The sequence below is a fragment of the Nannobrachium achirus genome (genome assembly GCF_963921795.1).
Source record: "Nannobrachium achirus genome assembly, chromosome: 3".
NCBI lineage: Eukaryota > Metazoa > Chordata > Actinopteri > Myctophiformes > Myctophidae > Nannobrachium > Nannobrachium achirus.
In genome coordinates, this window is record NC_137812.1 from 64713373 (window position 1) to 64738972 (window position 25600).

At 42.0% G+C, this 25600-nt stretch overlaps 1 protein-coding gene across 1 annotated transcript; it reads right to left on the reverse strand.

Moving 5' to 3' along the window:
- Positions 1-5128: 5128 nt before the first annotated feature.
- On the reverse strand, positions 5129-15705 carry uchl1 (ubiquitin carboxyl-terminal esterase L1 (ubiquitin thiolesterase); the record flags this gene model as incomplete). Its single annotated transcript, XM_080721706.1, has 9 exons — positions 5129-5231; positions 6913-6971; positions 8890-8959; positions 9163-9210; positions 10905-10990; positions 12619-12760; positions 13537-13665; positions 15532-15543; positions 15673-15705. 9 exons carry the CDS (start codon positions 15703-15705, stop codon positions 5148-5150), a joined length of 663 nt encoding a protein of 220 aa, XP_080577832.1. The 3' UTR covers positions 5129-5147.
- Positions 15706-25600: the final 9895 nt, after the last annotated feature.

Below are 25600 nucleotides of genomic sequence, written 5' to 3' on the forward strand. Positions count from 1 at the left end.
GTCACGTGCTTTCCACCAGTATACTGTAAGAGCCAATCAGAGTTAATTTCACACAATGTGGGTGGGGATTACCGATGCCAGCCATACCCCCAGTCTCCTTGCCCCTCTGACTTTGGTTGCCCAATACTTCATAATCTTCTGCTTATTATAAGCGATTTGGGGATTTTCACCTTTCTAATGTGTAGTTTATTTTGGTCATTCATCTGTCATAGAAAGTCCATTGCTGTTAAGTATATTTCCATGTTTAGGCATTTTGATAGCCTCTACTCCACTGAACTCAGAGTCCACAACAATTATCTGACAGCTTCAGTTATTAGTTACACTTATTAGCTAGATTTTATTTTATTGTATTAATACTAAACATACATTAGAATCAGATTCAGTGTAAGGTTGTATTCGGTGAGAGTCTGTGTGTGAGCTTACTGACACCTACTGGTACAATACCTGCACCACATTCTCATGTTAGAAGAAAGCTGCACTTAACCTGTGGAACCAAGTCAAACTAAAAGTAATGCATACAATTGCAAGTGCTATGGATATGAGCTAGGATTGAGTTCCATAGGGAGGGGGTTGAAACTGAGAAGGCCCCATATCACTGTGCTGTTGTTTGTCTGGACTCTTTGACCATCAGCGATGCTGGTTGGGGTCCAACCTCCCCTGACAGGGTCAATCATATTGAACCCCCACCAGCATCGCGGCCACTGAGTCACCCAAGCCTCTCCACCACGGCAAGGTCACAGCAAAAGGAGAGGATTTTTTTTTTTTTTTTTTTTTATAAGCTAGCTCAAGTCTGAGCTCAAAATGTCATACTGGCACTCATTGAGTGCAAAACTTTTTTTTGTCTTTTCTTTTTTTATATAAATAAGATAGCTCAAGTCTGAGCTAAAAATGTCATGCTGGCACTCAGTGCAAAACTTTTTTTTGACTTTTTTTTTTTTATATATAAATAAGCTAGCTCAAGTCTGAGCTAAAAATGTCATGCTGGCACTTAATAGACCATGTTCCCACATGTTCTCATACCCAGACTTCACAGCTGGTTCTGGGTATGTTGTGTTTGCGTGCAGATTGCAGGGAGTGCAGGTTTCCACCTGCTCTCTGAGTCTGGGTGAACCAACGGTGGCTCTTTATGTCCGGGATGGAGATGCGCCCCTCCGGGCTGTGCAGCAGTATCTTACACAGCAGACTGAGTGGCGTGGGGTGGATTCTGTTCCAAGGATCCAGGTAGATTTTCTTCTTGAGCCAGTCTAGATACTCCCGACTCGTGTCGCTGGGCTGATCCCAGGGCATAATTCCGGTCAGCATGTTGGTCAGGACCACCCCACAGGACCACAGGTCTGTAGGCGGGGCTCTGAACTCCATCTGGACCAGAACCTCTGGGGCCGTGTACCAAAGTGTGCCACACTTTCTGCTGAGGAGATGCTCGCTGCCATCATCATAACGGAACACTTCGGCTAGACCGAAATCGGCCAGCTTCAGGTTGTCCTTCTCGTCCAGCAGGATGTTCTCAGGCTTGATGTCTCTGTGCGCGACGCCCCGGCGGTGGAGGTACTCAACGGCTGCAATAAGCTGCACAAAATACCTGTGAGCTTGTGGCTCTTCCAGACCCACGCACGGCTGTATGCGGTCGAACAGCTCTCCTCCACTGCAGTACTCCAGGAACAGATACTCCGTCGGGCCCTCGCTCCGGTGGCAGTAGAAACGTACGATGTTGGCGTGTCGGAGAGCCTTGTGGATGCAGATCTCCCGCTTGGTGCAAGCCCTGTCCCAGTCACTCTTGGAGGTGTCCAACACCTTCAGAGCCACGGGCTCCTGAGTTCGTTTGTTGACAATCATTCTGACTTCTCCAAAAGCTCCGCGTCCTAACACCTGGACCAGCGTCCAACCTTCCATCACGTTGAGTATCATGTTGAGAATGAATTCAATCCAACGTTGTCTGACGGTTTTTATTTGTAACCGCGACGGGGCGTTTGAAAGTGTCAGCCAATCAAACGTAGTCTTTGCAGCGCTGCACGCGCGTTCGTAAACAACCGCCGCGCCAAGCTCCGCCCCCCAACAGTGACCGCGTCAACAGCGTACATAGCAACCGTTGCTATGGTCGCTACTTGCTTGTGTACATAGCTGCCCCCGTTTTTTATGGGGGCAAACACGGGAAAATAATCGACGTAAACAAGCATTATTCGTTAATAAACACGATAATTATCAACGTTAATAGGAATAATATTGTAACGACCCTGCAAGAGACCGGGCCGTTACATCCGGTGACGCCCACAGTTAAAGGGGCCGCTACACTATGGATATTATGATCATGATTATTGGCGATGAAAGGCAAACATCCAGTGACTCCACGTTTATTTAATTCTGAGAGAGTACAAATGGAACCGAATGGAATCAAATTTGGTTCCATTTAGTTATAATAAAGACCCAAAATGGTCCATTTGGAAATTGGACAGAGAAATGAAGTGAACTGGATAAATGCTGTGCAGTCAAACGGTGCAACACTGTCACCTAGCGTCGACTCGGCAGAACGACATGGATGGACCACTACTGTAAATGAGCTCCGTTAGAGACAAGTTATTAAACATTTCTGTATTATAAAAAAGGTTGTCTTTCAAATGTCATGAATGAGTTAACAGCTGACGTAACGTAAAATTACTAGCTTTTTGTTTGTTTTTTGTTTTTCTTTACATATCTACTGCATAGTACTGTGTTCTATTTGTCTGTCATTCAATGTTATATGAGATACTTCAATGGTTTCCAGTGGAAATAAGCTTAGTCTTTTCATGGATCTCCTTTTAGTAGACCTTGTACCAGTGAACTGTACCGTCATGAAACTGTACCTTTTCCTATGCAAACTTCTAATAAAGTCTTCAATCAATCAATCAATCAATCAAAGCCATTGACCAACATGACAACGTTAAAGAATGAGAAAATCTAACAAGCCTTCAGTGAAGGCTAGATGTTAGGTAAATAGATTATAGCCAAGTAGCTAATATTAGGATATTATAGTTTCGCGTTTTTACATAATGTTTGCTATTTGTCAAATGTCGTTGACGTTACATTGATAGCTTTTAACTTCATTGTTCAGTGGTTCTCAAACTTAATTTGAAATTATTTTATGCCATGGATGGACCTCCAGAAAAGATGAATTAGAATCTTTCAAACATTTTCAAAAATATCAGATGTACAATAAGCTTGTAGATAGCCTGGTTATTACTTTTTTAAAGATTTTTAAAGCTATTCAAAGTGGTCAAACGTCCAATAGGTCCATTTCATAAAAACAAAGGCTAAGACATTTTGTGTGGTCTATTTAAGCCCATAAAACACCTTAAACAGAATATTGTCATCATAGAGATATGGGAGACACAAAAATAGGCCTAAGGACATTCATAGACATCATATTGCAGGATGGGTATAATGGAAATAAGGGCACAAATGCAGATCTGTTCAGTGAACAGCTAAAGGCATTGTTTTGACCTTGCCATCTCAATATTTAGGAACATACTGTACAGCTTTAAACTAACATTTAAAGCTAGGCTCCATGCACAGGCCATATTGTAAAGAAATTGGGCCCCTTCCTTATTTCCTTCCTTCACAGGTGATACCAATGATACCAGGCTCTGGTCCATTCTGGTCAGAGTGCTGATAGGTAGTGCATGTTGGCTCACTGGAAACACTCTGCTGAACCAGTGGGTCTCAGTGTCCTTGGGTCTAACTCTTGAGTGAACAAATGGACCTGTGCGGGTCCAGTTATGGTCCTTGAAATTAAAACATTTAAGAATCAATGTGCCACACTAAACGGGACAGAGCCTCAATCAGAATCATTGGTAACATCTTTGACTGAAGGAAGGGGCCCAATTTCTCTTCAAAATGGCTTCTGTGCACAGGGCATATTGAACATTGTATTGTTTTATATCCAGTGCTGTTCCGAGCTCTGCATCAGCCGCTGTCCATGGTGCTGAAGCACTGCAGCTTCCAAAACTTCAAAAATCAAAGTTTCAGTCAAGCCTGGAGCCTCCTTGATAAGAGTAGAGTTGGACCGTTAGTTTTTAGCCTGCTCACTGGATGTTATACTTCAAAACATACAGGACATTGAATAGCTGTGACAAGGAAGCATGTCTGAAAATATTTTCTCACTTGACAAAGAGAAAACTTGTGGTTCAGGTTAAAGGTTGCTTTTTATTGACTGGAACACAGCTGCATTGTCAATAGAACAGAGTGGGAACCTTCCAAAAAAGGCAAAAGGTTTGGTGTCAAGCCTAGTGTCAAACCCCAGTACAATTCTTTCAAATGGACACTCTTTTTTTTTAACAGGCTTCTAGACCTTTGCCCACCAACAGTGTAAATGACAGGTTTACAACATCGACTGAAACCTCACCCAAATAAAGAGTGCAAATTAACAAGTGGCATTACAAACATTACAAACTAAACATTCTTTCAAAAACATGGAGAAAGGCAAAGGATTGGAACACCGGTAGTCTCATGTTAAGGTGCACACAAGAATCTGAATTCGGATCTTTCCATCTTCAGGACTACCTCTGTTTTTTCTGAGATACATGAGTTCACACAGCAGTGCAGTGACTGGAATTTACATTCCCTCACATTTAACAAGATTCTCATCAATAAAACTTCTAATCCAACATTTCCATCAGTTGCCACTGAACGTAGTCATCCAATTCCAGATTCTCAAACAATTGAAATATTAAACTAATCCAAATGCACAAACTATGAACTATAAACATACAGACAAAAGGCACAACAGACAAATTCACACATGTTCACAGGCAGTGATGTTTGTCTGATCTCAATAGAAGTTCAGAAAACAGTAGAAATATTAAAATAACAAAATTCCAGTGCTAAGTGACATCACATTAAAGGCTTGGGCGAGCTTGTACCGACATGCATCGAAAAGCGGACTCACTGAGCATGTGTAGATGTCACAGACGCACGCGCAAGCAAATAACGCTTTGTTGGCAAGTTGTGAGTGTGCTCTGTGTAACAATGTGTGCTATATAGTGCAAAGTGTCTGCAGATGTATGTGTGTGTGTACAGGACATTCTGCAACGCCTGGGGATGTTTTGTGTGTGAGCTCTCAACAGTTATTTGGTTTCTATTGTGGTGGTGTTAGTAATTCTACTTGTTGGGGATGTCTAACTGTGACAGAGTGCCACCGCAGAGAAACGGACTTCGCCCTTCTCCCGTTCCATGAATTCACGACACACAGCAGCAGCATCCTGGAGGGGAACAAAAAGGACAGCGGTGAAGTAGGGCTGTCACATTTATTACATAATCGTCTAATCGTGATTTGACATTATCGCAATTATTTTGTCATAATCGTCATAATCGTGAATATTGAAAAATGTCCGAAATAGTGGAAATAGCAGATCTACAAGCGACGCGTTGTGAGCTTGTAGATCGGCTATTTCCACTATCAGTTATTTTTTAAGTAGTAAGTTGTCAAATATGTCAGTAATTTCTTTGTATATTTAGGTTATGTGTCATATCTACCATGTACAACTTCAAAGCCTACAAGCCAAACAGAAATGTAATTATCAACGACAAAAACACAATTAAATCGTTAATCGCCAATTATTTGACTGACAATTAATCGTCACGTAAAATGTCATATCGTGACAGCCCTACGGTCAAGTATTTACATTTTGTACTTAGTAAAAATACCAATATTGCAATATAGAAATACTAGTAAGATTCTGGAATTTAAAATGTACTTGAGTAAAAGCATGAAAGTGTTGGCATCAAAATATACTTAAAGTACCAAAAGTAAAAAGTACAAAAATGATTGAAAATAGCAGATCTACAAGCTCACAACGTGGTGTGTGCTTGTAGATCGTCCATTTTCAAATAGCTGCAGTATAAAATAGGGCTAAAGTGGTCCATTTATGTTTTAGAACATTATAATGTATATCTGCAAAGTAAGTAGGTTTTCAAATAAATGTAGTGGAGTAAAAGTACAATATTTGGATCCGAGATGTAGTGGAGTGTAATAGTATTGGAAAATGGAATCTATGACTTGCTCAATATAGAGACAACTGGTTGAAAGGTGATTCAAAATGTGTCTATAGGGCACAGAATTATGAAATGAGTGCACACAAGTACTGTTATAGTTAGTACAATTGAATGGATAACATTTTTCAATATGGTACAGTATTGTTGTCGAAATACCAAGGCTGATCTCACAGCACATGGACACAAGTGTGCTTTTGGGAACCCCCTGGCCTACCCTCAAGTTGGTCAACCCATCAAGTCACATTCTTCATGCAAACAAACCAATAAAGTGACTTATTACTATAGTTCAGATTTTCATCTTCAGAGAACAGTACAACAAGCCATTTGGCTTTGTGTGTGTGAAAAGATAATAACTAGGTCCTTGCACTAAGTCAGGGGTCTTCAACAGGGGGTCCTCAGATTTGGGGAGGCCACCAAATCTATGTGTGATAGGATCATTCTTGTAAATAAACAACTTGAACCCTCACATCCCTATTCTGATGAGAAGTTCAGACAAAAATAGCAGATCTACAAGCTCTCAACGCCTCGCAGCTTGCAGATCGGCTATTTTTGGCAAATAGGTTTAGTGTAGAGGTAAAATAAAAGAGCAGACCAAGTACAGAGTGAAAGGTCAAATGTACTAAGTAAACAATCAACGATTTAAGTGGCTAAATGTCTGAAAAAGAAAAAACACATTAACACGAATCCAACTTAGACTGATGACAGTGCTGTCAGACAAGTCGAACAAAATCTGCAACACAATTTTATACAATATGTAGTGGGGGGTCCCTGCTTTGTCTCCCTCTCAGCTAAGGGGTCCTTCGCCTGAGAAACTTTGAAGACCCCTGCATTAAGTCATTTCACTCAAAACTGTAAGGATAGCAACAGAAACACAGCCATAGTTATTACCTTAATGAAGGAATCATCTGTGGTGTCTCCATGCTTCAGTGCCCCGGCCATTCTCCCATCTAAAAACAAACAAAAGAGAAAATTAAGCAAGGCTATACACCACACGCACCTCAAGTGTGCTGTATGCATTCTGTTGCACAACACAGCAGATGCTTAGAGACCCTTTCTTGCACTATTGTTGCTTAATGATCTCATCATATGGATGATTATAATGTGTACAGTATATTATTTACAGCATATAAATCTACTACCTTTCTTGAAGAGTTTACAAAATGTGAAGTAATACAGCTTGGAATAGTTGTATAACCCTTGCATCTGTATAAGTCTAAGCTCAGCCACTGAATCCCTACAGCAGTGATACTCAAACTAAGTAGTATTGACCGGCCCATCAGCTTAATGTCCTCAAAGTCACGCATCCAACTAGCTCTGGTCCATAGCGTTAGTGGAGTAGAGTTCTCCCGAACGCTATGTTCCTCTTCCTCCGTATTCCTTGGCAAAACCGGAAAACCCCGCCGTCTGGTCCAAAAATAACAAAAACTGTTTCGCCCCTCATCAAACCAAACTTAAAGGTATCAGTGGACAGTTGAAAGCTTACTCTACTTAGTGGACGAGGTCTGAGCCCCCCACCACACGATTAAAATACATTTCTAGGGCAAAATGAAAAATATTCCACCGGATGGAGACGCTCTTCCTCGTTTTTACGAAACAGCGCTTCCAACGTCACAGAGTTGAATAACACCCAGTGAGACTAATGCTCGGTGTAATTCGGTCCTCTGACCTGCGCGGCAGTAGTGAGTTGGCACCTTGATGGCGACGACAAATAGTGAAAAACGAGAAGAAATGGAGTCTCCATCCGGTAGAATATTTTTCATTTTGTCCTAGAAATGTATTTTAATCGTGTGGTGGGGGGCTCAGCCCGCGTCCACTAAGTAGAGTAAGCTTTCAACTGTCCAATGATACCTTTGGTTTGGTGAGGGGCGAAACAGTTTTTGTTATTTTCGGACCAGACGGCAGGGTTTTCCGGTTTTGCCAAGGAATACGGAGGAAGAGGAACATAGCGTTAGGGAGAACTCCACTAACGCTATGGACCAGAGCTAGCATCCAACGAGCTTTAAACTGTGCAGATTGGACATGATGGCCAAAACATCTTGAAAAAGGCAACTGAAATTGCCGATTTTAGATTATCTTTTTTTACCAGAGGCTCTAGCCAACTAATTAGCATACCCAAATCGACATTATAGTTCTAATGGAAATGAAAGATGTAATGTAGCTCTACTTAATAGCTAAACAGTCTGGATAATCCATTTTCAAGTAGATTTAATTTTCCTTAGCCATAACTATTAAGTAAGTATATAAAATAATTGTTTGGCATTATTGCTGTAAACTAGTTTCAGCTGTTCCACATACGAAATTATGGTGCTTTGGTATTATCTTTCTAAAACCGTTTCTGCTGTTCCACATACAGCCAAAGAGTTCAAGAAATCACAGATTGAGGCTTTAACTTTTGCCTTTATGAAATATACAAAACCATCAGAGTTCATGGAAGATGCTTTTGAACATGTATTCTACAGCTGGTTTGATCAATTCAAATGCTCAATTTGAATTAAAGGAATATCTTGAAGCTGGACCATGTAACTTTAATGTTCTACCCCAGAGTTGAACGAACGTCTCCTGCGCAAATGCTGACATTTTATTTTACCAGTGAGCTAAAAGAGCCTGCCTGTTGCTCAGGGAAGAAATTGAATTTTGATCTGAAGGTCAAGATTTGTGTCAAACACCTCATGTCATACTACCTTAAGCCCACAAATTCCAACACACTTCTAGTTTGGGATGGCTCAGGGTAGAATATCAATAGGATTGGTATTTAAGATAGTCAAGGGACAGTGCCCTCAATACCTGTCATAAAGTCTCCAAACCCACAGCCACAATACAATCAACCTTGATATGGTACTATAATAGAAACACTGACACACTCACCCAGTTCATAGAGCTGTCCTTTCATGTTGATGAAGGTAATGAAGTGGAAGTTGATTTTATCGGCTTCCGGCTGAGAAAGTGAAACATTGGAGACTTGGATCTTGTATTGTTATATATTGCGTTTCAGTAATGAGAAACTGAAAATCATTATCCCTGGCAAGTCAGCCCTGGTTTTACTGAACTGATAACATAACAAAAAGTTACCAAAACTATTGTGAACGTTACATTTTCTAATATACATGATATATCCAAACAGCTGTGAAGAGAGCTTACCCTACACTGGCCCTGTGCAGCCGCCTCATCATGAGCCTCCCGGATGGCCTTGGAGGAGAAGAGAAAATAATTATGTTAAACTGAGGATATCGTCTCTCATTGCACAAAATATGGAGGCTTTATGTAGAATATTTCAGTTGGCCAGTGAGTTCCATGTTATTTAACCACACTATACACTTCGTTTAGAGCAGAGGTCTTCAACAGGGGGTCCGCGACCCCTAGGGGGTCCGCGGAGCTACTGCAGGGGGTCCGCGAAATTGTTGCTTGATTAAACAATTAAAAAGATATATATTTTTTTTTTCAAAAAAATCTTTTTTTTTTTGCCATTTTCCACATTTATGTTAAAAAATTAATCATGATTCTATCCATTTTCAATAGCTTGAATACATGATTACTATGCAATTGACAGTTGTTGATATTATTGACATTGGTTCTCAGTTAATAATTAGTATGTTTAGAAATTGTAGTGTTATGGCCACCCTGCTCGCTATAATATATATTGTACATGTTTAAAATAAAAAAATATGTCGTAGCCCCGACCCCCCAACCTACAAGGTGGTAGGGGGTCCCTGCTCCATCTCCCCATCAGTTTGGGGGTCCCCGGCCTGAAAACGTTGAAGACCCCTGGTTTAGAGGGTTCCCCCAGGGTTTATACACACACACAATTTCTAAAAACTCAAAACGCATCATGATGCATAGATCCATTGCTTCTTTTTTTCACCAAGTGCTCACCTTTTGTGATATGCCCGAGTAGGGATGCTAGGGTTCAAGCACTTAAACCAGGGAAAGAGCTAGTGCCACCGTGTTCTGAAGACTCACCTCTTCAGACTCCACCTTAGCCTATAGCACTTACTGTACTTGCCTTCACTCAATGACCATCACCATACATGTAATTTATATAGAAGTTTTTAAATGGTTTGTCTTTTATACATTTTTACTGAATAGGTGCTTGGTCTACCCAAGTTTTCTTAGATTACCATTTCTATGCATGTGTTGTATTGATGTAATACCTTGCTTATTGTAAATCACTCTGGATTAGGAGTGTCTGCTAAATGCCTAAATTTAGCCCAAATCTGTTGCCAGAACCAGCAGTCTCTTAATCCAGCAATTCATTTTTATCTGTGAGGCCAGACAGGTTTGTGTCCCGACCTTGTAGTCCCAAGAGATGTGCTCTCACCAGAGGCAGAAGTATCTTTCTAATCGGTTGACACATTATCATTTTGGTCACCACCATGTTGCGTGTGCCGGTCCCTAAAAGTGTTCATTCAAGGGTTCAACTAATCGCCTGTCAATCACTGTACACATACTATGGAAACTGTACCAAAGTCCAATCAAAGTTTAATCCAGCAGGTTTAGATGTTAAAACTTACAACTAAATTAAATGTTCAATTTTTACTAAAATATCGATAGTTTACAATCAACCGTTTTTCTCCATCCTGGCCAGCATCTGTTAATCTGTTATAGAACTCCAACAACTGTACAAATGCATGGAACCAAATTGGTTTAATTTTTTGTACATTTTAAAAAATATGTATAAAAAGCCTGATCTTTTAAAAGCCACCCAGTGCTCATTACTATTGAACATTTCGCTATTACTATACCATGAGCAGCAAAATCAGTTATAGTATGCCTCTGTAAGGGATGGCGTGTTGTCTTTCTCCTGTTCATACTCACTGACTAAAAATAAAAGATATAACTTATTTATAAAGAAATTATAATCACAAAGAAATTAAGTCTGTTACCTTATTCTTCTCTAGATGTTTGGCACGGTCATCAGCAGACATGTTTGCAGTCTCGTCGAGGAACGTCTTCAGTGCTGAGTCACCGTCTATGACAGGGCACAAAGACACGTTTAAAATCAATGACCATGAGTCATGAGTCGATGGCTATGACTCATGCATTTTAAAAATCTTTACATCATTGCCGACCAGTTTCTAAATTATATTAAATCATCTACTTTTCTGGACAATATCACAAATTGACATGCATTATAGATTTTGAATATTAAAATCTAGCAATCTTTCCAGGGACCATTTTCATCTAGACTTTTTTTTTTAAAACACTCCAAATGGACTCCTTTATCATATGCCACCATAGCTTTAGACAAAAAATCATGTGATCTCAGGATTCACATGGGAACAGTGTGATGCTGTGATGCGTCTCTAGCCTTCCAGTGACGTCCGTCGTCTGATGTATGAGTCACATTCGGGCAAGGTTTCAGCTCATTAAAGACCCAGACCCATTGACTGCCATTATCAATTGAAATCAAAAAGTATGAAGACAAAATAATGATTTGGTGCCAAATGCTCCGGCGGTTTGTGATAGACAACTACAATTTAGGCATATAGCAGTTCTTATCCAGAGTGACTTACATGTGCCAAGTCAGAGTAAATGGCATGAAGCATACTTAAACATTACACAGCAGAGTAAATAAGTAGAGTGAAGAGAACAATCTAGTGCTTCAAAGCAACTAGGATAGCAGGCAAACAAACAATGTGATCTAAATAACATTGTGGTCAAGCAAAACATAGCTGACTTGACTAATGCAGCCTCATGCAGACGCTCACGTTCACCATGTTGGATTATCCATCTAAAGCTAATTTCAAGTCTCTGAAAGTTGATTCAGACTACATAATTTGGAACATTGTGGTTTCCTGGACGTAGGAAAAACACCAATAACCTACAGAACAGGAAAGAGAAGCTGCTGGGTCAAAAGCCTTTTTGAGTAAGGTTATACTTTGATGGCCCGCACCCCCCAGGAGTCTATACTTGGTCCCCTCTAGGCAAAATATGTAGAAAATGGCCGACCTAGAAGCTCACGTTGCGAACTTGTAGATCTGACATGTCACCAAATGTGTGCCTATTGCATTTTCCCTGAATGTTCACCTAATATCATACCATGCCCAGATGAGGGAAACCATGTGGTTAAAGGACCATTATACATTCTATACAGAGTAGAGTTCTCTGCCTCTGTATTTTTACAATAAGGCGTTCATTGGAAGAAACCTAGCAACAGCCAAGAGAGGTCAACAGTGGAAGGGAGGCAGTCAATGCATGCAGGTTACAATAAGACGTCTTTACCGAACCAGATATAATTACAAGTCTCACTTGAGGAACTCTTATCTATCCTCTCCTCCATATTATCTATCGGGTGGAAACCTCATGTCCAAAACGGCTACTGTTAAGGATTCAAAAACAAAGAAAAGGCAAAAGTAGAAGATCTGCAAGCTCACATTTTGAAGATCAGCTACTTTTGATGCTTTTGTGTGACACCGTTGCATGAACAAGTAGCACAGCAATTTACGAAAAAACTGTTAGAATATGGAGATAGGTTTCTGCCCGACAGCAACGATATTCACCATCCCACATGCAACAGCATTCACATATTATGATTTTCCCCCCACGCTCATCACTCCCTCATGAGTGATGAGCACTGGGATGTGGACGCGCCCTCACCGAACTCCACTTTGCTCTGGTTGTTGGCAACGGAGTGCAGCAGAGCCACGGTGCCACAGGAGTTCACCACCGTCTGCTTCAGGAAGTAGACGTCCGAATCATCTACCACCTTGTCCACCTGTTCTTTCCTGAAAGACTCATGCTGACACACACACACACACACACACACACACACACACACACACAGTGTCATGGCACGATAAGCAGAGCAAAAGATCTACAAGCTCAAACCGCGTTGCTCCACACTTCGAGCTTGCAGATCTGGTACTTTTGCCATTTTTGAATCCTGAAAGGTATGTTTTGGACATAAAGAGTTTTCCACCCGACAGCGACGATCTGTAAACTAAGCTCCAATATTGGCATACAGTAATTCAAGCAGGTGGGATAGTTTTGATAAAATACATTTTGGATAAAAGCTGACTATATTCTAATAGTACTAGTAAGGACTGTAGAGTGTTTAAAAAAAAAGGGGGGGGGGGACCACCCCATCTCTTTAGAAAACAGGAGGAGCCACAAAGACATGCATCTTTGTCAAATGTATTAGTAGGGTGTCCATTTTCATTTCATCGCTGATGATACAACTTGTTCATCCTCTACAAGTTCTTCCCTGAATGGATAAAATTGGTATCCTGACCTGAATGTTCTGTTTACCAAAGAGCTTGAGACTGGGAGACCCCCTGTTACTGAACCAACGCTGTGTAGCAATGATAGCTAATCAGAATATAGAGCCTTTAAACACTCATTTTAACAAAACTAAATGTACAACGTACACCAGCTTTCACACAGATCTCATGTAGTTTTCAATCTCAACAATATATAGAGTTTGGGCTCATTTTAAAAACACAGTAAGCCCGATTGATCTGCACTTTTCGGTATAAATCAAGCAATACATGTCACTCAAACATATACTCTACACACCTTTGGTGTCAGGGGAAAGAGCAGCATCAGAGCACAGGAGGGTGAAGGCACAGAGGACATTGACTCCCCGTCCATGCCTAAAACATCCACGAAATGCCAGCTTCCAGCCACGCCCAACTTAGTCAGCATCTGAAACAAAGACACATTCTATCAGGGGTCATCAATATGTCCGCACACGGACAAATGTGTCCGTGCCGGCAAGACTTGTCCTTGTCCGTGGCAAATTATTTTTTACATAACATGTTCTTTTTTTTTTTATCACAAGACCATTACTGAAGGTCAGTCTAGTCCATTTGTACACTCAGAGCAACAGTCAGCCCTGTAATAGTCATACGGGGCCAACTCTTTATGAGTTTATGGTTATATTATTGTCGGCTCATTTGCATGTCAATAAAAATGTCCATCACAAGCCAGTATGGCAAAGACCCCTGATTGCTATAATCCTGCTAGTTGAAATGCTTCCAAAGATTGTTCGGATCAGTTTGAGTGTGGTTTGTGTGCACTGTCTGCACATTAAGTTTGTGATTTTTTTTTTTCTTTAGAAAGTTTGGAGTTCCCATGGAGCATACATGGGCAACTGGCGGCCCGGGGGCCACATGCGGCCCCCACCTTCACTTAATGCGGCCCGCAGGTTAATACCGGAATACTGATATATTATTGATTTCAGCTGTTACAATTCCAAACATGACCTGCTTTAATTCCGTCAGTCTATATTGGTAGCTTAATGACTAGTATAGCAGTATTACATTGCCATTTTATATGTCCAATGTATTTGTATTTAAGTTCATAAAGTTAACATGAGTATATAATTAAATGCGTTTGAAATTAAATCCAAATGTTACATTTCAGGATTCCAAGTAAGAAATAACAAAAAAGAATTCAGGATTCCAATTCAAAAGAAGCAAAAATAGCCGATCTACAAGCTCAAAACGCATCGCCGTTTTGAGCTTGTAGATCTGCTATTTTTGCTTCTTTTGTATGAGATACTAGAATGACAAAGTAGTATGTAGCAATCTAGCAATATGCAATGTGGCCCTCTGGGGTGAGTCTGGAAATATAGTGGCCCTCGCCATCACCAAAGTTGCCCACCCCTGCCATGGAGGGTGTGGTAGCTCAGGCTACAGGTCCATTATACTGCAAGAACATGCGTTCCCAGGGGGTAGGGATGGTGTACCAAGAATCAAAGACGAATCCTGTTGATTCAAGTCACATTTGGGATCCACAGAGCTACCCACAACCTTTCAGGAATAGATTTCTTAAATATACTTTTGTTTCTTCAATATAATTTCAGAATCGACTATGGTGACAGTTGGTTTTGTCACATAGCTGACGATATCATGAAGCCTTTTTCCAATAATAAAACTAGATGGTATTTATTATGATATAATAATAAAAAGAAACAGGCCAAACCTTGAACCAACATAGTGAAATTCTAAATTAACTCATACATTAGTGTACAAATGGAACCAAAATGTGTCTATTTGGTTCCATTTTACACTGAGAGATCAAATCAATGGACACTGTGCAGCTGTAGTTCATCCATCCCGACCACACCCTTTATCCCAGACAAGAGGGTGGAGCAGCATGCTGCTGCATCACGTTACTCTGACTAGAATGCACAATGCATTACACTACAGAATACACAATAATTTCATCTCAATGCACAATACATTCGAGTATCGCACACACTAAATCCAACTTCAGTTGTATCATCATTACTTTACAACATAATACAATGAGTTTCACATGTACAATTCAGCCTCCGTTTAGTTTGGTCACTTACAGACAACACCATGAAAGTGGCAGGATATAATTCAGTCTTTCATTCATTCGTGCGGTTATTGTCGTGCGACATCTTGTGTATTTGGACAAGGACAGTGTGTCAGTAACTTACCAATGAAACGAATAAAAAGGACAATAACCCCTATCTAACAAACCAGGCAGCCACCATCACCACCATGACTCAGCATCATGATGACACCAGACCATACGCACCTTGTTGAGCATCTGAAAGATGAAGCACACAAACAGATGGAAGCAAGGTGAGTTTACAGCGTCGAGTGGACAAAGCTGTTGAATAGTTATCAAATAAATACAATGATCAGTGTTAAAAAAAAAGAGGCTCGTTTTACTCACCTCGGGGTTGATCTCCATCGGGTTCCACTCCATTTTGTTGAACGTTTGCTGTCGGGTTGTTTGTCCAGTTGAATCAAATCAAGGCAGTGAAAGCACAGATGCAACCGGCGTGTGTCTGGTCTGACTCTGCTGTCTGCTCTGCTCATAAATAAGTCTGCTCCTCTTCGCCCTTCTCTTCTGCTGGAGTCAGCTAGTGTTGCCAGATCTTGTGAGAGAATTAAGCAACCAGGTCCAGGAAAAGAATCATAAAAAGAAGCAACAGTGTGTGCACAAATAGACTAGGCCACTGGTTCCCCAACACTGTTTGTTTTTAATTAGTATTTTCTATCTATCTAAGTAATTTCATGGATAAATAAAAGAAAAATCTATGAACTTCCACAAATTAGAAAACAAATGTTTACAGTAAGAAGTAGTGAAAATAGCGGAGCTTGTAGAGCTGCTATTTCCCCCCCAAAAAAATCTTGAAACAAAACATTTTCAGATGGGGATACAGGGACAAATAGCCTACATATTAATTTGGGGGTCCATGATATGAAAATAGTTGAGAACCACTAGTTAAAATAATTTAGAAATTGGGAATTGTGAATATGCAAATATACTTTACAAGCAATATACTTATACAATACATACAATATACTTTACAAGCAACATCACAGATAAATAAGCCCACAGTTGCTTATAATAAGTTGACATGGCAATACTGTTGGAAGTGCGCATGCACGCTGTCTGCTTGTTACACCACATGTGGTTCCCCTCTATCGAATTGTGTGCCTAGCAGAGTAGCAGAGGTCTTTTCCTGTACCCGGAGTCCCTGGACTGGGCTGGCTACTTCACATCAATATATCATTAGATAAAAAGAGTAATAATATTTAAAATATATGTGATAATAGCTAAAGAGGGTGATAAAGGGCGCTATTATGATCCTATTTTGAAATGCATCAGATTTTTCTGTGTCCTGTATTCCAGCAGAGGTCGCTGTAGCTTATTCTTTCTCTGATGGGAGACGATTAAAGGGGAGAACCACCACTGGCACTATGTCATCATTAATTAAACCTTTAATCTCCCCTTTAAGTACATTTTCAATGCTGCTAAGATTGTACTTCGTCATTTAGCCTTTTCATTTGACAAACTAAGCACATACTCATGATAGTCAAGTACGTAGGGCCTAAATAGCCTTAGCCTACTCATTACTCAAGTATTCGAAAGTACAAATTACGAAGTACTATATTTTCTTTTTAATATCAATGTATTGGAGTATTGACATTTAAATGTAAAGAAAAAACATCAAAACTGTAATATTAGCCTACAGAACAAGCTCTGCTATTCAATATATTTGAAATCGGGCTTATAGTGGTTATTTATAATAATATATACTGTATATTTATCACCCTACTAGCCATGGTGGTGTTCCACAACATCCTGGATGTGTCTGTTGATGGCTGATATGATATCAATCAATGGTGATTGACCCAGCTTGGAAGCAGAGTAATAACTTCAACAGGAGGCTCTGCCAGGCAGTGTTTGGGGAAGCTTTGGTGTCTCATGATTCAAAGTGATTCTCCACCAGACAGACACTAGTCACAGGGATGAAAATAACTAGAAAGGTGCAATTGGAATATTGCAAGTGTGGTTGGCCTGGCTATATATTGCAGCAAGTTAACTGTCATGTGAAGCTCAACCAATACTCGAGCTAGAACCACTCCTCAATGTTTTTCCTTCAGTTTCCAATTGCATCTGATTTCCATCAATTTCCAATGGCATCTGATTCACAAAAAAGTTTATCTGGTGGAGAAAATAAAGTTTACCATGCAGGACTACAGTATGTTGCCCTGCCAATTTATTCTCTGGATAGCCAGATTGTCATGGGAAGCTTGACCAATCCTCAAGCTTGCACCACTCCCCCATTGAACTCAATTGAAACCCATTCACAAAAAAAGTTTCCCCAGGACTATAGTGTGTTGCCCACAACCACACTAACTAGAAAGTGTGGTTGTCTATTTATATTATAAATATATATTGTGATGTTAGCTTGTGACCAATCCTCAAATCCTTTATATCAGGGGTCTTCAACGTTTTCAGGCCAAGGACCCCTTAGTTGAGAGAGAAATGAAGCAGGAACCTCCACAACCTTTTCATAGATTATATAGTTTGACAGCACGATCATCAGTGTATTTTCAATTCATATCAATTTGTGTTTTCAGATATTTAACCGCTTGAACCGTCAATACTTATAAAACTTGACCAGTCACTCTGTACTTAGTCTGCTCTTTTTCCTCTCTACACCAAGATCTTTGCCGAAAAGTTGGGAGATATTGGGAGAACTTTGGCTAAAGTTCTCCCAATATGGACACTAGGGTTCAAGTGGTTAACATAAAAAAAGGAGAAAAAAAAAGAAAAAAAAGATTCTATCACACAAACATTTGGAGGACCCCCTGTAGTAACTCCCCGGACCCCCTGTTGAAGACCCCTGCTTTATATTGTCCAATCAGAAAAGGGACATTTGAGGTTACTGTTCTAGAAATAAAAATCACACCCAGTGTGAAGTGAGTAGTGCTATTTTAAGCGTCCAGCAAAGCTTGGCCAATGTGACCCATGGGCGCCCGGACAGGCGTGGGACAAACAGACAAAGCCAGATGTAGGAGTGGTTAGCACCACTCGAAACTAAAGCTGATCAGTCTGTTTGCTCTGCTGTGCAATAATAATCGTTCCTTGCCATTGACCTGGTGGAGATAATGTTACGTTGTTGCCTCAAACTACTAAACAAATGACTGTGGCAACATCCTCCAAGCCAGAGTTGACACCATATTCGGTCAAGGCTAGTAGTGACGTCACACTACACCACTGTAAATACTGGCCCATTCGATGAAATCTTATTAAGACAGTTTATACCACGTGGGAATAGAAAATCTCAAGCAAGCTAACGTAGTTATTTTAGCTTAAGGAGACAGACATCTTCTTGGGTGCTTAGGATTTCTCCCAAGATACGTCGTCATGAAAAAGAACTTCAGAGTCCCGACCCCAAAGGACAACAGAGAAAAAGAAACCCCTGAGTGCATGCGGCATCGCAAGGAGCAGATCAGGAGATTAGAGGAGGAGTATGAACAAGTTAGAGAAGGGAAGAGGAGACAGGAAGACCCGGTGACTGACGATGTGCGACAGACCGTCCTCGGGGTCCTGAAGAATAACTTTGCAGAACTGTATGGTAGGTACCAGTGCCTACCGATTATCTTAGATACGCCGGGGAAGAATTCCCGCAAAGAGGGCTTGGAGGCTGCAATGAATCAGATTGAGAGCAACATTAACCTCTTTGAGGGCTGCAAGACCATCTTCATAGCCAACAGTCCCATGGAAATGGACAGGCTGGACAACAAGATCATGCACTCAGGACTTGTATACAAATACATCAGGAAAAAGGACTACCTGCAACTGCTCAGAAAAACAATCAAGTCAATGGAGGAGGCGTTTGACACCGATGTTAAAGAACGGAGGAAGCAGGAAGCCGATCGGCCCGACAACGAGAGGGAGACCATCCTCCAGGACCTGAAGAGCAACTATGCACAGCTGTATCATCAGTACCAGTGCCTCCCGATTATCTTGGATACCCCAGGGAAAGTGGCCCGGAAGGAGCGCCTGGAGGCCGCAATGAATCAAAAACAGAACGACATTAGTCAGTTTGAGAGATATCGAGACGAGCACCCTGAGTGAGACGCAAGGACTTGAATCTCCAAGTGACATCCAAGAACAAGGACTACGGAGAAGCATGCAGTGCAAGAACAAGTCCAGAAGCTTATGTTAAAGAACGTGTGAAGTCCACCTTACCGATTTCTGTAAACATGCATTTGTTCACAAATTGGTAAGGATTCTGCAAGAAGGAACTGGAGGACATTAAGTCTGCGATCCATCATTTTTGTGTGGTGTACCCCTCATCCAAGAACCAATTTTGGCCAGGTGGAGATACTGCATGAGCTTTCGGGCAGATGAACTCTTTCAGAATTTCAAGTTCCGGATATCAGCTTTCATCTTGAGAGATGCCGGAAACTCATTTACATAACCAAAGTTGATCATACACCAGAATATGGAGGTTGTCAACCAGGGAACTCAACTGCAGCTCCATGGAAATGGACCGGGCTGGAGGGTTTATACTTGATCGTATGACAGTGTCAAATGCTGAAAATAGCTAATCTATATGAGCTCACAGGACATGGCGGATGCAACGCGCTGGGAGCTTACAGCTTATAGATGTGAATAGATAGTACTACGGAGCATAGTGACATGATTTAGGCACATGACTGAGCCTGGGAGAAAATAAAAGAATGTGCAAGAACCGTGTGGCACAAGCAGGATGGTGAGGGACGAAATGCCAGGATTAAACACCTTGAGAAATGAACAAAGGAAATGGAGGACATAAATCCCCTTGAGAGATCATCTACTGTGCATAGTCGTCAACACATAAGATGTTAAACTCCTGAAAGCATTGTTGTAACATAGAAAGGAAAATGTGATTCACTTCATTTTAAATACTAGATGGCCAGACTAACTGTCTCCTATCACTATCAATACCTTAGAACACTTTTATGTTAGTTTTTATTTATTAATTTTCTCTCCCAACTTTTTTGTTGTTTTTTTACATTAGTGGGCTCAATCTCGTGAGATAGCCCAGTTATTTATTGTCACCATTCTTTATTAATGGGCTCTCTAGAGTTCAGTTATGTTATTGTCAATTATTTATTATAGTTTTGTTATTTTTCTCCTCAATATGTCAATTTCATTCGGGAGTAGCTGGGACTTTTTCGTTTTTTTAAAGTCTTTTATACTTTTGAATTATTTTAACCTGAATATATTTTTATTAAAAGGTCCCAGTCACGTTTGCAACACCCACAACCAACTTGGGAGAGCTGAGGGATTTTTTTCATGTAACATCACATGCAGACAATGATATAAATGTGTCCACTGTGCAATTTAACAGACCTAGTCTGAAGGCATTACTCATGCTATTTTTTGGAGAAATTCAAATCTATCGTTTCTTCTAGAAACTTTGCTCAAACTTGAACATGTTTGTCTTTCTTTGCTGGGAGAGTTTGGAAATGCGGCATCAGAAATGAAGAGATGGGTCCACATTGTCTCTCGGGAACAGTACCCATCTAGGGCATGAAACCCTATGGGATTTAGGCGTGTCAAGAACCATGGGTGTGCCAAAGTACAAGCATAGATAGATAGATAGTATAGTCAACAGTAATGTAGATTGACACACATTCATTTGATTAGCTGCATTTGCTTACATTTTTGATGTTCTTTTTAAAGTCGGTCTTATAGCATGCACACGTACACAAGCACACACCCACACAACAAATGAGAGAGCCAATCAGAGAAGGGAAAAGGTTGATGTCATAATACAGAGGCATATATAAGGGCCACGAGAAGATCGGTCTATGCCCGTATAGCCAATCAGATGGGCATAAACAGGCATATGTCTGAAAATCTTGAGGATTGGTGGATTGGTAAGTTTCACATGACATTTCAGCCAACATCACTATAAATGGGCCAATCTCCATGATTGGTCAAATTTCACGTGACATCATAATATCTTACTAGATCTAGAATGGGCGGAGTGGGCGCAAACCTCTAGTTATTGTATATAAGGTTTGCGTCCGCTTTGCCATTTACTTCTACTCCACTACATCTCAGATCCAAATATTGTACTTAGTTGTAATCCACTGTTTTTGAGCGGTGCAAACCGCTCCTATAGGTGGCTGTGCATGTGTCTGTATCCTTTTTCCTCAGCGTTTTGCCATAGTAAAATGTGTGTACGTAGCATCATGTTTGTCTAGTGATGTCATATGCCGTATGTCTGTAGCCTTTTTCCTCAGCGTTTTGCCATAGCAAAACGTGTGTGTGTAGCATAGCCTGTACATCCTAGGCTTAAATCCTAGTCTGAAGATGTTATGCAAGCAAGACCACCGCTCACTTCACATTGGGTGTGATTTCTTTTGTGTTGTGTCTCAAGGCTCCAGGTCACAGATTGAACTCTTGATGGCTGCAGAACAAGTAAGAGATTATTTACCCCACCTGGTGGCAGTACTGAGCTCTCTCTCTCTCTCTCTCTCTCTCTCTCTCTCTCTCTCTCTCTCTCTCACTCACTCACTCACTCACTCACTCACTCACTCACTCACTCACTCACACACACACACACACACACACACACACACACACACACACACACACACACACACACACACACACACACACACACACACAGTTTACAGTTTACAGTTTAGGCATTTAGCAGACGCTTTTAATCCAAAGCGACTTACAATAAGCAGATAACATCACAATAATAAACAAGATAATATGTCAGAACATCAACAATATAACAAATGCAAATGGATATTTATCTAGAAAAAACACAGTATAATCAAAGTTCTAAAAACCTAAAGACAAAAAACTAATGCTAACTAGCTTCATGTATGGTCACTGACTTTTCTGTAGTGCTATGGGTTTAGGTGGAGTCTGAAAAGGTGAGTCTTCAGTCCACGGCGAAAGCTAGCGAGTGAGTCCGTTGTTCTAAGTGCGACAGGGAGTTTATTCCACAACTTGGGGGCCAGGAGGGCAAACTGTCTCGGACGAGTGGATTTTTGCCCTGGAGTTTTTAGCGAGGGTTCTGTCAGCATCCCTGTGTTGGCTGATCTAAGTGAGCGGGTGGGGGTGTAGGGGTTGATCAGGTTTTGGAGGTATGGAGGAGCCATACCTTTGGCTGCTTTGAAGGTCAGCATCAGTGTTTTGTATTCAGTGCGGGCCGCAACCGGGAGCCAGTGGAGGCTGCGGAGAAGGGGAGAGACATGTGAGAACTTAGGCTGGTTGAAGACCAGTCGTGCCGCGGCATTTTGGATCAGTTGGAGAGGTTTAAGTGCACATGCCGGGAGACCAGTGAGGAGAGAGTTACAATAGTCAAGCTTTGATATGACAGATGTCTGAATGAGGAGCTGGGCTGCCTCCTGGGTGAGGAAGGGTCTGACCTTACGGATGTTATAGAGTGTGAACCTACAGGACCGGGTGACTGATGCAATGTGTGCCTTGAATGATAGCTGGCTGTCCAGGACCACACCAAGGTTTCTAGCAGTAGGAACTGAAGTCACCAATGCATTATCTATGGAAATAGTGAGATCTTGCATGGGGCAAGACTTAGCTGGGAAGAAGAGTAGCTCCGTCTTGTCCGGGTTCAGCTTAAGGTGGTGGGCTGACATCCACTGTGAGATGTCGGCCAGACATGCAGCAATGCGTTCTTCCACCTGGGTGGCAGAAGGGGGGAAGGACAAAAACAGTTGAGTGTCATCAGCGTAGCAGTGATAGGATAGATTGTGAGCAGATATTACAGCACCAAGGGATTTGGTGTACAGGGAGAAAAGCAGAGGGCCAAGTACGGATCCCTGGGGGACTCCCGTGTGGAGGGTTCGGGGGGATGAAAGCAAACCTTTCCATGAGACCTGGTAGGTCCGGTCCGACAGGTAGGAGGCGAACCACTTTAGTGCCGTCCCGGTGATGCCTAGGTCAGCAAGGGTGTCCAGGAGCAGCTGGTGATTCACTGTGTCGAATGCTGCTGATAGATCCAGAAGAATCAGGACTGCAGAGTGGGAGGCAGCCTGGGCAGCATGGAGTGCTTCTGTGACTGCTAGGAGTGCCGTTTCTGTAGAATGGGCCGGTTTAAAACCTGACTGGTTGGGATCCAGCAGGTTGTTCTGTGAGAGATGGAGAGAAAGCTGGTTAGAGACCACACGTTCAAGGGTTTTTGAAAGAAATGAGAGGAGGGATACCGGTCTGTAGTTCTTGACGTCCGAGGGGTCAAGAGTTGGTTTTTTGAGGAGTGGTGATACTCTGGCTGCCTTGAAGGCAGCTGGGACACAGCCTGAGGTTACAGAACTGTTGATGATGGCGGTTATGAAGGGGAGTAGGTCAGGTGCGATCGTCTGGAAGAGTGGAGAAGGGATTGGATCCAGGGCACAGGTGGTAGGTCTAGAGGAAGTCACTAGTTTTATGACGTCATCTGCAGAGAGAGGGGAGAAGGAGGACAGACATGTTATGTTAGGGATACAATTCCATGTGTTAGAACCTGTATTCTGGGGGAGATGGGAGAATGAACTACTGATATCATCAACCTTCTTTTCAAAGTAGGTGACAAAATCATCCGCTGAGAGGGATGACGGAGGGGGGGGAGGAGGGGGTTTGAGGAGAGTTGAGAAGGTGCTAAACAGTTTCCTAGGGTTTGAGGTACATGATTGAATCTTTGTGTGGTAGAATGATGATTTTGCAGTGGAGAGTGCGACTGAGAAACCTGACAGGAGTCCATGGAAGTGAGCTAGGTCCTCTGGTTGCTTCGACTTGTGCCACTTCCTCTCTGCCGCCCTGAGAGGTGTTCGCTCAGTTCTTAGGGTTTCAGATAGCCACGGAGCCGGTGGATTTGAGCGTGCTGGCCTGGTCGAGAGAGGGCAGTGCCGATCGAACGCTGAGGAGACAGAGGAGAGAAAGGAAGATGTTAGAGTGTCAGGAGGGAGAGAGGGAATGGCATCTGGGGTTGGGAGGGAGGAGAGGATGGAGGAGGAGAGAGTTGAGGGATCCAGGGTCTTCAGGTTGCGTCGTGTGGTGACAGTCCGAGGGTGGGTCTGTTTAGATCTGCGGATAGAGAGGGAGAGGGAGAAGGTTATGAAGCAGTGATCTGAGTATTTCATAGGGGTAACAGTAAGGTTAGATGGGGAGCAGGCTCGGGAGAACACAAGGTCCAATACATTCCCTGCCTTATGGGTGGGAGGGGAAGGGGTAAGGGACAGGTCAAATGACGACAATAGGGATGTAACGGGAAGACGCTTCTCTGCAGTTGGTAGGTTGAAATCACCCAGTAGGATCAGCGGTGTTCCGTCCTCAGGAAATGAGCTGATCAGAGAGTCCAGTTCTTCCAGAAAATCCCCGAGGGTCCCTGGGGGGCGATAAAGTACAATGAGGGTGAGAGGTACAGGTTGTGTTATTGAAATAGCATGACATTCAAATGTGGACAGAGCAAGGTGAGTGAGGTTTAACACACGGGCATCCCATTTGGGAGCCATTAGAATACCGGTGCCACCCCCCGTACAGCCCGTTAGGCGGGGACTGTGTGTAAATTTATGAGCCACCGAAAGGGCAGCAGGAGTCGCCGTGTTTTCTGGGGCTATCCAGGTTTCAGTCAGAGCAAGAAACTGAAGGCATTTTAGTGTGGCCTGGGCTGAAATAAATTCAGGCATGCGTTCCTTTGTTGCGGAGCGGCAGTTCCAGACGCCACCGTTGATCTTAATCTGATGACTAGGTAAGCGCGGTGGGTAGATGAGGTTATTGGCATTACAGAACCGAGGGATGTAGTGTCTTGTGCGAAGCGAGGTGGACAGTGCTGGGATGGTAGGAAAACACATTTTACAAGTATAAATTTATATAATAATTAGTTTAAGAATAATAAGGGTAACAATAATAATAGTAATAATAATATTAATAAGAGTGATACTCCCTGTGGGGCAGCTCCTTTGTTGGATATGTCTGGAGTTCAGGTCCAAATGTATGATTTAGGAGTCCGATCATTTAGGAGTCCGATCAGTGCGCTATAGGAGATAAAAGTGCTGGTTGCAGAATATATCGGAGTCCTTTTAGCAAACCTTTTTCAAGCCAGTGTGTTGTCACTGAAACAATAGGCTCCTTCCTCAGTGGTGTCCACGGCCGTGAGTGTGAATGCCTTGCTGATCTGTGCCACTTAAATAAGGGTGGTATCTCAGATCAAACAGAAAAGGCAGTCCAATCACAGGAGGTGGGCCACAGAGAATTAAGACCAGTGTCTCTCTAGACAGCACACACACACACACACACACACACACACACACACACACACACACACACACGCACACACTTCTTATATTGT